This window comes from Erinaceus europaeus, chromosome 2, assembly GCF_950295315.1.
Source record: "Erinaceus europaeus chromosome 2, mEriEur2.1, whole genome shotgun sequence".
NCBI lineage: Eukaryota > Metazoa > Chordata > Mammalia > Eulipotyphla > Erinaceidae > Erinaceus > Erinaceus europaeus.
The window spans coordinates 64,849,338-64,866,862 of record NC_080163.1 but is presented as its reverse complement, the minus strand read 5'-3'; the positions used below and the strand labels follow the sequence as shown (position 1 = coordinate 64,866,862).

The window sequence follows — 17,525 nt, the reverse complement described above, 5'->3', positions numbered from 1 at the left end:
TGATTTGGGGAGAAAATTTGATAACTTGTTTAAAATTTCACATTAAAAGTACACAAGATATGTTATAGATGTCCAAATAACACATACCACTGGAAGCAGTTAACTTTTGACTAGCAAAGCCAAAAATGTGTTTATAAAACAATCTGACAACTTGGTTCAATTTATGTACTCTAACTTCAAGTAATTATTTAGTTTGATTTTTGTGCTCCAAATTTACAGTATAAATATCACCAAATGGTAAATAAACTAAGTAATATACTTAATGATACTCTAAAATACTTAGGAAATTTTGAAACATGGAAAGAATGAATAAAAAAACACACATACCAGAATAACTCCTGCATTTAAATTCTCATTACATATATTTCCAGCATATGTGGTTCCAAGAAAGTCAGGACTTTCCTTGAAGCTAAAAAATATTATTTTTTTCTTGTTACAAATAATTATTTACATAGTGCTTGCATGATTGGATAATTACTATGGTCTAAGCATCATGTTTGTCTGAATTACATATTTAAATACTTCCCCTCAAATATTCAGTATTAATATTAGAATAAATATTTGAAAATTTTTAATTTGAAAAACATCTAGATGAGCTCTGATAGTTTATGCAAAATGCCATTTTACATATAAATGGCTAGATGTTTAATTTATAGTCTTGCAAGCTCAATTTTCTGTGACTCTTTGTTCAATTATTTACTAAAGATGAATTGTATTTCCTACCTAATATATTATAGTTAGTGTAACATTTGCATGTATTTCTTTTAGATACAGAGAAGGCAGAGGGAGAAAGAGAGAGAACGAACATAGTACCACAACTTCCTTCAATACAATGGGGGCTGAATTTGAACCTGGGTCATGCATGTCGCAAAGCAGCACAGTTATTTTCCTGGCCTACTGCAATTCAATGCATTTAATTTATATGAATATAAGAAAAGGGTAGGGCTATTAGCCTTTTATATGATGTATGACATGCAAAGATCTCTCATTTTGTAAGGAGTCTCTGGGTGTTGGTTTCTTTTGCTGTGCAGGATCCGTTTAATTTTATATATTTCCATTGGTTTATATTTGTTTTAGCCTCCCTTGAAATTGGATTTGTATCAGTGAAGATACTTATAAAATTTAGATGGAAAAGAGTGCTGCTAATATTTTCCTCAAGGTATTTGATAGTTTCTGGTCTAACAATCAAGTCCTTGATCCATTTAGAGTTACTTTTGTACTATGTATATTTAACCTGGTGCGCCACTACCTGGCCTCCTACAGTTTACTTTTGTGTCTGGCGAAATGTAGTGGTTCAGTTTTAATCTTTTGCACATTTCAACCAATTTTTTCCAAGCCATTTGTTGAGGAGATTTTCCTTTCTCCTTTCAGTAGTTTGGGTCCCTTTGTAAAAAGTTAGATGATCATAGGTGTGGGGGCTTATTTTTGGGCTCACAATTCTATTGCACAGGTAAGTGAGTCTATTTTCGTTCCAGTACCAGGCCGTTATGATTACAATAGCCTTATAATATAATTTGAAGTCTGGGAGTGTGATGCTTCAGTTCTATTTTTCTTTCTCAATATCTATTTTGGCAATTCTATGTATTTTCTGGTTCCAGATAAACATTTGTAGCTTTTGTTCTGTTTTCCTAGAAAAATTGGTGGAACCTGGATGTGGAATTTATTAAATCTGTATATGTCCCTGGGTAGAATATTCATTTTGATGGTGTTAATTCTTCCATTCCATGATCATGTAATATCTCTCCACTTATTTGTATCATTTTTCTACTTCTTTGAATAGCAACTCAATAGTTTTCAGTATACAAGTCTTTTACTTCTCTTTCTAGGATTATTCCTAGGTATATTATTGTTTTTGTTGCTCTAGTGAATGGAAGTGATTTCTGTATTTCTTCTCCTGACTTAGTGTTTTGCCTGATACTTATATCCCATACTGTCTTTTGTATGCTAATATCAAAGCCTGATATCTTATTATATTGCCTGATAATTTCCAGGTGCTTCCTACTGAATTCTTTAGGTTTTTTTTATGTATACTATCATATCATCTCCAAATAAGGAGAGTTTGACTTCTTCTCTTCCAATCTGTATCCCTTTAATGTTGGTATTCTTCGTGTTGGTTTGGTCCCCTTCCCCCTACCTCTGAGAGAAATGGTTTGGCTCTTGCTAGTTTCGCGCCCCTCTTTCTCCCCGCCCCGTATGCTAAGGACGTCCAGAGTCCCAGCAGCACCTGCGGAAGGAGAAACATGGGGAAGCACATGGTGTGGTGATTTGCCCGTTGGTGAATAAAGATTAAACTGCAGCTTCTCAGCCCAGCCGTGTGTCCCCGAGTCTGTCTCTGTCTACCACTGTGAAGCTAGCCCGGCCGGCTGGAGCCTCCGAACATTAATAACAACAAATGGCGCCCACGTGGACCGGACCTGCACATCTCTCAGAAAGTGAAGACAATTTGGCTACCTATGCACTATGGCCTTCTCTTCTGCTTGTGAAGAGATCTCCAAAGGCCTCTGCCTTTTCTTCACGAGACTGTTTCGCTGTTTCTGGAACATTTATCTCTGGACCACTCTGTGGTTTCTGCCCAACGCCAGCCCGCAGGAGCCCAACGCCAGCCCGCATGAGCCGGCTTTCTGCCACGTGGCACGGGGCATTGGGCGTGGGCTCCCTCCATGCTGCTTGGCATCTGGGAGCAGGGCAGCAGACATGGCAGGGCCATGGGGCAGGGCCGCGGCGGCCTATCCTGGCCGCCACCCCGGGGCACCTCAGCCCGTGCTTTCTGCACGGCTGGCCTGCCCGCCCTCGTGCTATGAAGTCTGGACAGATCCCAGACCACCCGGAGACCACGGGCTCCCTGCCAAAACTGGGCCCCTTGGCCAAGATCCTCAGCTCGGGTCTGAAGGCAGACAAGCTGGAGTACGCAGAGATTCATGCAGAGATAGCAACCTGCAATTCCTAGAAGTGGAGCTGTGCGAAAAGCCACCTCCAGATGGTGACCCCCCAACAACAACTAAGACAGTACAGATCTAAATTCGTGTTTAAAATGACATGTCTTCGTAACAAAGGTTTCTCTCCTTGTGTATTAATGACCATATTTACATGTGTGTTTAAAGTTTGGTAACATTGACTTTAAGGTTAACAATGTAACTTTAAGGCTATATTCTTACCAGACAAAGTTAAATGAAAAAGGTTTTCAACATAATTCTCATAAAGATAAAATTAACTTACATTTAAAGTCTGAGGTAAAAAATTAGTTAAAAATCAATATATTTTAACCAAGTTGGTCTAAACAAAACCTGCGCACACTTAGGGTGTGTCTCCATCTTGAATGGGTGTAACAAAAGGTTAAATAGACTTGTTGATATGTAAAACTCTCGATTACCTTCTCTATTAGAAATGGTAGATTACACAATGGCTGTGCTAATGATTGTCATGCCTGAGGTTTTCTTTCCTTGAGTCTTATGTCTACGTTTTCACATTCTATTGTTTAAACTTTAAACAACCTTAAAATCATTCTAAACTTAACAACACTTTAACTCCTTGCTTTTGCCTCATTGCTATGGCAAGAACTTCCAACAGTATGTTAATAGTAATGGCAATAGTGGGCATCCCTGTCTACCACCTGATCTAAGTGGGAATGTTTCCAGTTTCTGTTGAGAAATATGATGCTGGCTGTAGGTTTGTTGCACATGAACTCCACTAGGTTAAGGAATTTTCCATCTATTCCCATTTTATGTAGTGTTTTGATCATGAAGGGATGTTGGATTTTGTCAGCCTTTTCTGCATCTATTCAGATCCTTATATGCTGTAGATCAGACCAAAATATATAAAGAGCTCACCAATATCAGCGATAACAATGACAACAACAACAAAAACAGCAGCAGCAACAAAAACAACAAATGACCCCATACAAAAATGAGGAGAGGATTGAACAGAATATTTACCAAAGAAGAGATCCAAAAGGCTAACATACATAAAAAAAATGTTCCAAGACATTGTCAAGGGTATGCAAATAAAGACAATAATGAGACTTCACTCCTGTGAGAATGTCATACATCAGAAACTATAGCAACAATAAATACTGGAGAGGTTGTGGGGACAAAGGAACCCTCCTGCACTGCTGGTGGGACTGTCAATTGGTCCAACCTCTGTGGAGAGCAGTCTGGAGAACTCTCAGAAGGCTAGAAGTGGACCTACCCTATGGCCCTACAATTCCTCTCCTGGGGATATATCTTAAGGAACCAAACACACCCACCCCAAAAGATTTGTGAATACCTATTTTAATAGCAGCACCAATTGTAATAGCCAATATCTGGAAGCAACCTAGGTGCTCAACAACAGATGAGCAGCTGAGTAAGATGTGTTCTATATACACAATGGAATACTACTCAGCTATTAAAAATGGTGAATTCACCTTCTTCGCCTCATCTTGGATGGAGCTGAAGGAATCATGTTAAGTGAGATAAGCCAGAAAGATGATAAGTATGAATATGGAATGATCTGACTCATAGATGTAAGTTGAGAAATAAGAACAGAAAGGGGAAACACAAGAAGAACTTGGACTAGGTTTGGTGTATTGTGCCAAAGAAAAGCACTGTGGGTCAGAGAAGGTGTTTTAAATAAAAAAAGAAAGAAAAAGAAAGAAAAGAAAAGAAAAAAGAAAAGAAAAGAAAAGAAAAGAAAAGCACTGTGGGTGGGGTGAGGTTCAGGCTCTCATGCACCATGGTGGACTAGGACCTAGGTGGGAAGTTAAGAGTGTTTTGCAGAAAACTGAGAAATTTTACACATGCACCAACAACTGTATTTACTGTTGACTATAAATCATTCATTCTACCAGTAAAAATAAAATAACATAAAATAAAATAAACATAGGGCAGGAAATTATAAAATAATGGTTACATAAAAAGATTTCAGGCTTGGGGGTTCCAGAGTCCCAGATTCAATGCCCAGCACCACCATACACTAGAGCTAAGTGGTGCTGTTGTTAAGGTTCATGATAGTAGAAGATGAACTAGGAAGGGACGGAAGTGTTTTTGCAGGGATCAGCAGTAGCATGTGCAAGAACCCACATTTGAGCCCCACCTTCACAACTAAATTCGGAAAGCTCTAAGAGTGGTGAAGTAAGATTGCAGGCACTTGTTTGTCTCTCTCCCTACCATCTCAAGTTCTCTCTGTCTTATCAACTACAATTTAAAAAATTAAAAATGGGTGGGGGAAGGTCATTGGGAGCAGTGAATTCATACATAGTACAGACACTGAGTTTCAGTGATAACCTTGGTGGCAAAAAAGAAAACAAACAAACAAAAAAGTGTTTTGCAGACAGCTAACACAGGGAGATTAGAAATGGTAGCCATGTTCAGCAACTATAGTGTAACTCATTAGCTCCTTAATAATATAAAAAATAAAATGAAGTAGTGCATCCTAAAGATCAAAGAAAAAGCTTGAGAATTTCTCTGAGAGACTAGAATGTAGATATATGACAACAGGTAGTAAAAGTTTATAAATCAAAAGCATTTAAAGTATGTCTCATTTGTACTTAATATCTTTAGTTATTTTGATACATTTCTGGAATTATATATATATATTATATATATATATATTATTATCATATATATAATTTTATGTTATTTGAAAAGTTTATAATTCTTGCAGCAAAATAGCTCATTGGAAACAATGAACGTAACTATATTCAAATATTTTATAGTGATTAACATATTTATAGTGCTTAGTATATAATAATTAGTACTATTTTTGAAAATTATAATATACAATTATTCTTGGAAATTTCTCTAATGTTGTTCAGATGTGAAAATCTATACTCACATAAATAAATATGCAATATGATGAGATAAGAAGACATGTTTTTGTTTCCATTGTAAAAACCTCATTAATATATGATTAGCATTTCCTGTAGTTGAAATTTTGTTTTCATTTGACCAGATTTCTATGGAAGATATTATAATGTTCATTTTAAATTGGATGAACATCTAAAAGGAGAGGATAGATAAACTTTAAAAAAATAAATTTGAACATTTTATTAAATTTTTAAAACATTTTATTATTATTTTTACTTATTTATTGGATAGAGACAGAAATAAAGAGGGAAGGGGAAATAGCAAGAAAGACAGAGAGACACCTGCAGCCTTGCTTCACTACGCAAAACTTCTACAGGTGGGGACAAGGGGCTTCAACCCGGATCTTTACACATTGTAACATGTGCGCTCAACAAGGTGGGCCCTGTCCAGCCTATTTTTTAATTTTTATAAAGATAAATCTAGGGAGTCGGGCAGTAGCTTAAGCGCACATAGCATGAAGCCCAAGGACTAGCGTAAGGATCCCGGTTCGAGGGTTCCCCACCTGCAGGGAAGTCACTTCACAGGCGGTGAAGCAGGGCTACAGGTGACTATCTTTCTCTCCCCCTCTCTGTCTTCCCCTCCTCTCTCCATTTCTCTCTGTCCTATCTAACAACAACATCAATAACAACAACAATAACTACAACAACAATAACAAATAACAAGGGCAACAAAAGGGAAAATAAATATTTTTTAAAAAGGCAAATCTAAGACAGTTCAATATTTGAATTATAGCAACTCTTCAACTGCATAGCATAATACTATATACATCAATTCTCAGTATCCAATCTTTCTTTTTAATTTTTTAAAAAACTTTTAAAAATGTTTTTATTTATTATTGGGTAGGGACAGAGAGGAATTGGGGGGGAGACAGAGAGACAGCGGCAGCCCTGCTCCACTGCCTATGATGCTATCCCCCTGTAGGTGGGGACCAGAGGCTTGAACCTGCAACCTTGCTCACTGCAATGTGTGCACTTAACCAGGGGCACCATTTCCTGGGTCCACCAATCTTCTGTAATATATTTATATATGAAGAATAGTTTAAAAGAACTTACAGCATTAGCAAGGCCAATTATTTGAACAACCTTCTGAGTTACAGCCTTTATATCAGAATTCATATAATCAAACTGAAAAAAAATAAATTACTTTTAAAAAACATATACAGCACTGTGTTCCAAAATAACTACAAGGATGCTACACTTCAACTGAAATCGAGAAACTCAATAATGATTTAAACATGATTAATAATGTGGTGTTAAACAATGCTTAATGACTCAGCATGTATCATTATTTATTATGAAAGTTGCATACGGTTTCTGTGGTTTTCTCTGTATAACTCTCTCAATAAAATAAAATATAAAAAGAGAAAGTTGCATATGATTTTTATATTATTTTTTAATTTATAACATTTATTAAAATTATTATCTTTATTTATTTATTGGATAGAGATCCCAAGAAATCAAGAGGGAAGGGAGAGATAGAGTGACAGAGACATACCTGAAGCTTTTCCCCTGAAGGTGGGAGCATAAAAATTTTAAATGTGAGTTTTCAAAAACTTATTTCTAGAATATGAATACGACCCCAAAAATGCATATAGCAGGAAAATTGTTAATGAGAAGTTCACTGTTAAAGTGTCACTGAACTCTGTGTTAAGATATGTTAACAGATCTGATCACATAATTAGTGTTTAACAGACTTTTAAAAAAATTCCAATAAGCTCTTTCTATAAGTTACCTCATAAAATGGCAGGAACAGTGGTATCAGGTATTCCAGTTTGTATTAATAGGAATGGTGATAGCCAGTATTTGAATTTTGTTCCAGTTTACTTAGTGGAAACTACAAATATTTTATAAATATGAGGTATTCTGTTTAAGATGAATATTCTAGGTAATGTTGAGAAGTGTTTAAAGTTGGAATTAAATTTGTATCAATATATTTTGAAGCATATACAAGTTGTGATTTTTATCTTTTCTTACTTACTGATGCATTAAATTTCAACAATTTATTGCCTAACTATAACCCATCATAATACATGATACAAAATGTCACATTATGAGACAGGAAGATTGTTTAGCAGCATAGCACAAGTCTTGCATGCCTGGGGTCCCAGAGGTCCCAGGTTCAATCACTGGCACCACCAGATAGATACCAGTACTGATTGAGCAGTGTCAGACACCAGTACTAAAACACTTTATACAGTGTCTCAATCTTCTTACTTCCTTAAACATACATAGACCTTTTTTTCATTCTCCTTTACTCATACATGTAAATAATTAGAAAATAAAGTCTTAAAAAAAAAAAAAAGAAAAGAAAGTCTTAAAAACTTGCATTTTATTTATATACTATCAAAGTTCATATTTTTGGATATTTGTAGCTTTAGGGAGTATAGAAGTATGAGTCTATTGCTCGCGTGTATAATGTGAAAAGACAGAGCAGATCAATGTTGTTTAGTAAATATTTGAGTGTGGTTGAAAAAATACTAAATAGCATGTTTTCTTTATATTCTAAAATTGTATTAATGTATGTTCTTTGTTTGAAAAAATGTCATATATGCTTTGTGGAATAGTTTGTCCACTAGCCCAACACAGTATTTTTATGTGTAGAGGTAAAGGGCTTGGGAGAGTTCCAATTTATACTTTGATTCGGGATGTCATCCCTTTTTTTAAAAAAGGAAAATAACTGATTCACATCAGAAAATGAAAAGATGGTCTACATTATAAAAACAATAATATATGGTATATACAGGATATATGAATCAACAAAAACTTTTTATTCACAATTTTAAAATCCTCTTATTTCCAACAGTGAGAAAATGTTTATAAAAAATAGTCTAACATCTTTAGCACATCACTAAAATCAAGTTTACAACAAGTTTAAGTAATGTTAAAATAACAATGTGTTATAAAGAACCTACCAGATTTTTATCCACAACAATATATACTTCAAGATGTCGCAGGAATAAGCTAGACAATCCAATTCTCTGAAAAAGATACAACATAAATCCTAAAAGAATTTCTAAAAATTTTACCTTCTATTGGAATTACATTAGATAATGTTAGAGACATGTTCCTACTGACTATATAGCAAATCTGTCTTCCAATACATAATTTAAGTTGTATTCAGAAAATTCTGGTATAAAGACAGCCTGTAGTTAATAATAATTTTCAACAAGATTAATAGCTATTAAAGAAAACCTAAGTATGATTTGAGTTTAATACTAGAAGATGGAAATAACTTACTTTTAACATAAGGCTACTCATAAATTTTATATTATCTTTATTTATTATATAGAGACAGCCAGAAATTAAGAACAAAGAGGGAGATAGAGAGGAAGAGACACAGAGAGGCACCTGCTGAACTGCTTCACCACTAGTGAAGCTTTCCTGCTGCAGGTCTGGATTAGGGGCTTGAACCCAGGTCTTTACATATTATAACACATGTGCTCAACTATGTGTGCCACCACCTAGCCCCTCATAAAGTTATTCTTTCTTTAATATTATGATAATTTTCAGGGAAATTCTCAATAAATATTAGAAAATTCACTTTTGGCAAACAATAAAGGTTAGAATGTTATTACTAATGTTCGGAATGAATGACAGTTCTCTAGAATCAGCAGTTTATTCATTTATGACAGCAGATCTTTATCCCTTTGTTTGCACTTTACCCCTGTGTAAGTTTATTTCTTTCATGTAAGCTACTGATATTATTCATTTCTAAACTCCTTTGACACACAAGGATTAAAATTAGATATTCTTAAGACATACTTCTACCTAAATCATCAGAGTAATTGTTGAAAAACTAGTAGCTTAAATCAAGTATCTAAATGCCACATGTAAAAATTAATTTTCTACTTTCTTTTTAATTACTTAATGAACTGCAACCAGGGTTATCAATGGTTCTGTGCTGGCTTTACGAATCTACCACTCTGGTGCTCTCCCTCACCCCCTACCCCAATTTTATTTAATACAACAGACAGAAGTTGAGAGGGGTTAGGGGAGGTAGAGATGGTGAGAGAAAGACACACCTGCAGACCTGCTTCACTGCTCATGAAACATCCCCACTGCAGGTGGGGTGCGGGGTCTCCAGCCCAGGTCCTTGAAGGGGTCATTGCACACAGCACTATATGTGCTTAACCAGCTGTGCAACTGCCCAGCCTTCAAATACTTTACTTTCATCAATCTTATATTCCAAGATCAATTATTTAAGTTTTTGTGAAACTATAATCTAATAACAAGCATAACAAAGAACTTAACTTTATATCATATTTTAACATTCATGAAATTTCCTCATAAAGAGTTAAAAGAAGGGGGATGGAGCAGGGGAAGGGGACCAGGTAGTGGCATACTTAGTTGAATACATAAGGACCTCAATTCAAACCTGTAGGCGGGTGAGTGTGATGGGAGGGGAAGGTTCGCAAGTGGTAAAGCAATGCTGTAGGTCTCTCTCTCCCCTCACTTTTTATCTCCCCACCTCCTCAATTTCTCTCTGTTCGATCAAATAAAAAAAAAATGGACAGGGGGAGTGGTGGATGCTTCATGTAGGCACGTAGCCCCAATGATAACCCTGGTGGCAATACAAAAGAAAAGAAAAAGAATTAAAGGTTTGCAAGTGACTAAACTTCATTCTTAAAGTATCTTTTATCATTGAGGGCCAAGCAGTGGCACATGTTACCAAGTGCAAGGACCCGGTTCGAGGCCCAGCTCTCCACCTGCAGGGAGGAAGCTTCATGAGTGGTGAAGCAAGTCTGCAGGTATCTGTGTTTTTCTCCCTCTTTCTAGCTCTTTCTCCTCTCTCAGTTTCTCTTTGTCTTATCTTTTTTTTAATATTTATTTAATTTATTTATTCCCTTTTGTTGCCCTTGTTTTTATTGTTGTTGTCGTCGTTGTTGGATAGGACAAAGAGAAATGGAGAGAGGAGGGGAAGACAGAGAGGAGGAGAGAAAGATAGACACCTGCAGACCTGCTTCACCGCCTATGAAGCGACTCCCCTGCAGGTGGGGAGCCGGGTTCAAATCGGGATCCTTATGCCGGTCCTTGTGCTTTGCGCCACCTGTGCTTAACCTGCTGCGCTACAGCCCGACTCCCTGTCTTATCTAATAAAGAAAATCAGAAGAAAAAAGTAGGGGAGGGAATATGACCAGCAGAAATGGTGGATTTCTAATGCTGGGACCCAGCCCTAGCAATAACCCTGGTGGCAAAAATAAATAAGTGAATAAATAAATAAATAAGTGTATATATGTATGTTCCCTTGTTATAAAGGTACACTGAATAAACAAAAATTTAAATTTTGGCTCCAGGGAGATAGTTCAGTATTAGCATATAGGAGTTGCAGGTTCAAGGCCCCTGGATTGATAACCAGCACTGCTACAAAACAGAACTGAGTAGTGTTCTGGCCGCTTTTTTTCCACCCTCATCAAATAAATGATTTCAGCTAAGAGTATAGATTTATCTAAGAGAGGACATAGACCTCTCCTAAAGGGATAAAGGGAGACTGCAGGCTTAATCTCAAGAAATGAAAGAGTTTGCCTTACAAGCTGCACAGTAAACATACAAATCTTCTAAAAAGGTCAACACTTACTTCTGTATTTGCTCTGGATTTATACTCTATATTACCATCATAATATGTGACATTTTTTCCTAATAGATGAAAGTCAGTGTGATCACTTTTTTCTTCATAAATGATGTGTGTGAATCCTGATACAGCCTCCATGGGTTCAATTCCATATGAGATGTTTCTTAACTGAATTACTCCCCTGAATATTAAAATAAATAAATCAGACATGTCTCTATAAAAACTACAAACAGACATTATAATAAGAACTATGGCTACAGTTGATTTTCACTTCAAATTTAAGATTACCTTAGTTTTTCTAAATTCTGTCTTTATTCTTTGATATGTTACCCTAGAACTAGCCTAGTAATATCACATGGTACATATTTTACATACCTTATATTAAAAGTTGTCGGGAAATAGTGAGGATGTGGTTGAGCTTGGCAGGGTTTGACCTGAGGAGTGCATCTATCCTGTCAGTCTCTCTCTCTATCGAGAGGTTGAGCAAGGAGGAACAGGAGTAACCCCAAAGGCCTGCCCCATCTTATCAGACTCCCTGCCACACAAAGCACCCTGCATTCCTGATACTATGGCCATTAGATAAAAAGAAAGGGGAAAAGGATGCCAGGAAATTGTAAGGATGTGGTTGAGCTTGGCAGGGCTTGACTTGAGGGGACATCCATCCTCTCATCTTATCAGACTTATTATGTACATAATCATTGTTTTGCCTGAAAGATCCCCACCCATTCCATTTCTTTGATCTATCTTCTTTCTACCCTCAAGACCCTCCCTGCCTCCAGGGTATTATTAATCCCACCAGTTAAAACCCTCACAACAGTTGCTAAGGAAGTTCCTACCTTTCCAGCCCCTTTTGCCTTTCTCCGCCCTTTCCTAGCCATTTCCATTTCCGACTTGGAACTTCCGGGTCTGACCTTTAAAAGCCTTGGCTCTCTGATCAATAAAGAATTGCATTGCCTCGCCACCCTGAACTTGGTTCATGAGTCATCTCCCTCTCGTTGCTGAGTGAGTAGCAGCCCAGGCTGGCTCTGGTTGCATTCTCTCCAACCCAGAGAGTATGCGCCCGGGAAGAGGCACCCCCACGCTAACCCAGCAAAAAGTATTCTCAGAGTATTATTTTAGTCATATTTAAGAAAGTAAGAAAGTGGCAAGTATAAGCTAACACAGGTTAAGATGCCTTTTCAAAAGAAAGATTTTCCAGACCAGTCAATAGGATCTAGCAGTACCTTCTTCCTTTATCTTACCTTCTTTTACTTTTTTAAAATAGTCTTATTTACTATGAGAGAGAAAATAAGTGAGAAAGGAGAGAGAGGAGAAAGGAAGCGAGGCAACGAGAAAAAGAGAGCCAGAGTAGTGCTCAGCTCTAGCATAAGGCGTGCTGGGGATTGATTCTATCTGTATCTTTGGTACTTCAAGCAGTAGGTCAGTGTTTTAACAGGCTGAGACATCTCCACCACCACTCACTTCCCTCCCTTCTTCCCTCCCTTCATCCCTTTCTTCTTTTTCCTCCTCCTCCTCCTCCTCTTCTTCTTTCTTTTCAAATAAACATAACTCTTCTAGGACACTTACTGTTCTAATTCATATTTTTGTGTGATCTGAGTTGAATGTATAATATGTGTAATAATGTCTGGAAGCAGAACTAAGGGATCTATTAGACATGCTATGTTGTCAGCTATTCTGGGAAGTTAAGAAATCAGAAAAGAATCTGAGAAAACTAAAGAAGTATATAGAGGGTCAGGGAAATATCTCACCATAGAATACAAAATTTCCATGACTGAGGCCAAAATGGTCCCAGGAAAAATCCTGAGTACAACCATATGCCAGAGTTAAATAGAGCTCTAACCTTTCTCTCTCTCCATATATACATATATATATAATCCATATATATAAGAGTACATATTCATATATACTATTTTTCTTTGCCTCCAGGGTTATTATATATGTATGGAAAGAGAGAGATATGAAGAACATAACAGTACTGAAGCTTCCTTCAATGCAGTGGGTATCATGGTAGACCCTGAGTTATGCACATGTCAAAGTAGAGCACTATCTAAGTGAGCTATTTCACCAGTACAAAATTAATTATTTTGTTAATGTATGGAGAGGCAAATCAGTATCCCCTACACTCATACTTATTCAAAGTTTCAAGCAGTAGACCCTGTTAGAATCAACAAACAGTCCCCTATATGAAACAAAAGCTGTCATGGTAACTTTTTTTTTTCAATTTTCCCTCCAGTATTTTTGGTTTAGTTCCTAGGGAACTGGAATAACAAAGGTAATGACAGAACTAGAAAAGATATATGAAAGATGAACTCAGAACTTTCAGGATATATTGGAAAACAGAATATCTTCTTAAGTTACAACCTGAGTCCTGAACAGATGTTGAGTGACACAAGTGAATTTGGAAAACCCGAAATATATCCATTGTAATTGCAATCCATCTGGAAGAAAAGAAAAGCAAATAGATGATTTCTTTTAAAAATGTGCATCAAAGATAAGCTAATTATCATTATCACATTTGCCTCCTTAGTGGTTTTGTTTTACTTTTCATGTTTTTACAATTTTGTTTTTATTGCCACCAGGGTTGTCTCAGAGGCTTGGTGATGGCACTAAAAATCCACCACTCCTGATGGCCATTTTTTGTCTATTCTCTTTAACAATAGAGAGCACAGAGAGAAGTTGAGTGAAGAAGAGGAGATAGAGATAGAGTTGAAGAAAGTACCTGTAGACCTGCTTTACCACTCGTGAAGAGTCTCCCCTGCAAGTAGAGAGCTGAGGCTTGAACAATGCAGGTCCCTGCACATTAGGTAACATGTATGCTTAACCGAGGTACCCCACTGCCTGCCACCCCTAGCCCTTTTTAGTGCTTTACCATGTATGTAAATTACCTAGTGAATTTGTGTTAGGTACAAATAAATGCCAGTAAATGAGTAAAATATTACTCTAATCATTACAAAGTATTCATATATATTCTTTTTTTTTTATTGCCTCCAGGGTTATTACTGGGGCTCGGCATCTGCACTATGAGTCTACTGCTCCTGGCCACCATCTTTTTCCCATTGTTGTTGCTGCTATTGTTGGATAGGACAGAGAAAAATTGAGAGGAGAGGAAAACAGAGAGGGAGAGAGAAAGGTAGACACTTGCAGACCTGCTTCACTGCTTGCAAAGCACCCCCCTGCAAATCCAGTGGAAATCTGGGGGCTTGAACACAGATCCATGCTTAACCTGGTGCGGTACCATTTGCCCCCCTCCCCAAAACATTCATATTTCTAAAAATTCAGAATAAGAAGTAATTTTGAAAAGAAACCTAAATCTTACCTGAGCTAACAAAGATTTAGAATACTGGATGCCATCTTTGTCATGAGAATAAACAAAAGAAAATGAAGAAAAAATAGATCTAGGCAGAAATCACAAAACATACACAAGTTATGAAACTTGTAAAGTGAAAGTTATTTTTCTTAGCACAAATTTACTTTTTACTGAGGAGTTTAAGGTACTTGGGTGAAGGATTAATCTTAGTATCAGGATTAAGAATTTAATGTAACCACTTGTCTTCTCGTATCTTATTATCCAAATAGTTTTTTTTTGTCAATTACAATAAATTAGATACTGAAGGAGATATTTTACCTACAGTGGTACATGCCACTAAAATGTACACTAATGAACAATCTTCTCTGCTGAAGATATTAGTAAAATAACACTTCTCAATTTCTAACACAAAACTTTCAAACATCTACTTTCATACCTCACTGATTTCTTTCTTCCACCCTGACCAACCCTAACTTCATATTTTAAATTTGAGTCTTAAAGTTAAAATTGAGTTTAGAACAGAATTTAAAATGGTCTGCCTGGCATCAGTTACAAATTCAATTCAGTAAGCTTATCTAACTACCAAGCTCTTCCCAATAGTGTTGGCCCGAATTTTATTTTCAGTACTAGCCAAATACTTTATGTAATTTCTGTTGATTGTACTATGACCTTCATGCCCCATCACTTTTAAGCCACCTGTATCCATCCATATTCTTTTTGAAAATATTGTATTTTTATTTTATTTAATGAGAGACAGAAAGAGAGAGACAGACAGACCAGAGAACTGCTTAGCTCTGGCTTATGGTGGTGCTTACAACTTTAACCTGGGACTTCAGAGTCTCAGGCATGAAGGTCTTTTGCATAACCATATGCTGTCTTACCAGCATTCCATTCAGACTTTAACCTTCTTTTGAAAGAAGATTAAAGAAGTACAACTTCTTTTGCTCAAAGTAAATCAGTACACTTGACTATGCATTCCATCCTTTGCAGTATATCAGAGATAATGTTTTCAGCCCCACAATATCAGATTCTTCATCTCTACTAATTTTATCTCAATATATATTTTTTTCTTTTTTATTTAAGAAAGGATTAATTAACAAAACCATAGGGTAGGAGGGGTACAACTCCACACAATTCCCACCACCCAATCTCCATATCCCACCCCCTCCCCTGATAGCTTTCCCATTCTCTATCCCTCTGGGAGCATGGACCCAGGGTCACTGTGGGTTGCAGAAGGTAGAAGGACTGGCTTCTGTAATTGCTTTCCTGCTGAACGTGGGCGTTGACTGGTCAGTCCATACTCCAGTCTGCCTCTCTCTTTCCCTAGTAGGGTGGGTCTCTGGGGAAGCGGAGCTCCAAGACACAGTCAATATAATTTTTTAAATATATTAAGTCATTGCCATTCTAAATATCTCTATGGTCCTGTACACTATGTTAACAGTTAATAATCCCATGTTTTTCCAGTTCTCAGCTCAATTTTATAAAAAAAAAAGGTTGTTATCACACATTTTCCACTTTGTTAATTCTTATTTATCCCAAAACTACTCCTAAAATAATTAATGACCACCAGAATTCCAAATCCAAAAGATAGCTTTTAAATCATTATTGACTGGCCTTTTGGCATCCGCTTAAAACTGTGACTATAAAACATCGTAATGTTTAATCAGCTGAGTGATATTCTATTGTTTATATATACCACAACATTCTTAGTCCCTCCTCTGTAGTTGGGGAAAGAGGGGGATAGGAGAGAGTGACGAAGAGGACATTGGGGCCTTGGCGCATGGTAGTGGAAAAGAATCTAATTTGGAAATGAGAGTGTTTTGCAGACACCTAACACAGAAAGATGAGATATTGTAGCTTGTATCAATAACTGTACTATAAACCATTATCAGCCCCCAATAAAATAATCTGAAAAAAATAATTTCAGCTAAAATAAAAAGTAAAACCATGACCATCCAGTCTAATCATTTCATTTATAGCACATCATCTCTTTTTCTCTGTCTATATCCCTGTATCTCACACCTTGATCTTTCATGTTGACTGTTCATTTTTGTTCTCCTAGCCTGGAGACTTTAATCTTTCTCAGTATCAATTTTTTAATCAATAGCTTATTTATAACATAACCAGTCATTTAAAAAGTACAAACTCCTAATAAATGCTAAATCTGTTTTTTTTCATTGTCAATCTCTCAGATTTGAATTTATACATTTCTAAACCTAGTGAAAAAATGTCATGCTGCTCTTAAAGGTATTAATCAAACTGACCCCTTTTCACATAAGCATCTCCCTTACTAATAATCTTTAAAAAAATTTTTAACCTTTATTTATTGGACAGAGACAGCCAGAAATCAAGAGAGAAGTGGGTGGTAGAGAGGGAGAGAGACACCTGCAGCACTGCTTCACCACTTGCAAAGCTTTCCCCCTGCAGGTAGGCACCAGGGGGCTCGAACCCAGGTCCTTGCACATTGTAATATATGCGCTCAACCAGGTGCACCACCACCCGGCCCCCCTTTCTCATAATCTTCAGACAATTAATTGCACATTAATCTACACATTTTCTGTAACAACTGAAACATCCAAGACTTCTATTTCCTAATCATTCTGCCAAATCTCCACTTATAGTCTGTTTATTTTTGCTTTCCAGTGTTCTGATTATGGCCATTGGTCAAGCCAATATCATCACTCACTTTGCCATTATGTATACTGATATATCTAGTATATAAAATAAAGCATATAAAAAGTATGTAATAATTTGCAATACCTTTACTTTTGTCTCCTCAAAAACAGTCTATAAGACTCAATGTGCCT

The 17,525-nt window shown here is 36.6% G+C and overlaps 1 protein-coding gene across 2 annotated transcripts in view; it reads right to left on the bottom strand.

Annotated features, from left to right (window-relative positions):
* Positions 1-17,525, bottom strand: part of LOC103107901 (disintegrin and metalloproteinase domain-containing protein 5-like) — an 84,375-nt gene that overhangs the window by 63,547 nt on the left and 3,303 nt on the right. For both annotated transcript variants that reach the window (XM_060182287.1, XM_060182297.1), the window contains 7 exons: positions 14,728-14,806; positions 13,773-13,849; positions 11,418-11,592; positions 8,755-8,820; positions 6,896-6,967; positions 5,812-5,975; positions 328-409 (listed from right to left, as the gene is read on the bottom strand). In XM_060182287.1, the coding sequence (XP_060038270.1) occupies positions 328-409; positions 5,812-5,975; positions 6,896-6,967; positions 8,755-8,820; positions 11,418-11,592; positions 13,773-13,849; positions 14,728-14,806 (715 nt within the window). The remainder of the gene's footprint in view (positions 1-327; positions 410-5,811; positions 5,976-6,895; positions 6,968-8,754; positions 8,821-11,417; positions 11,593-13,772; positions 13,850-14,727; positions 14,807-17,525) is intronic.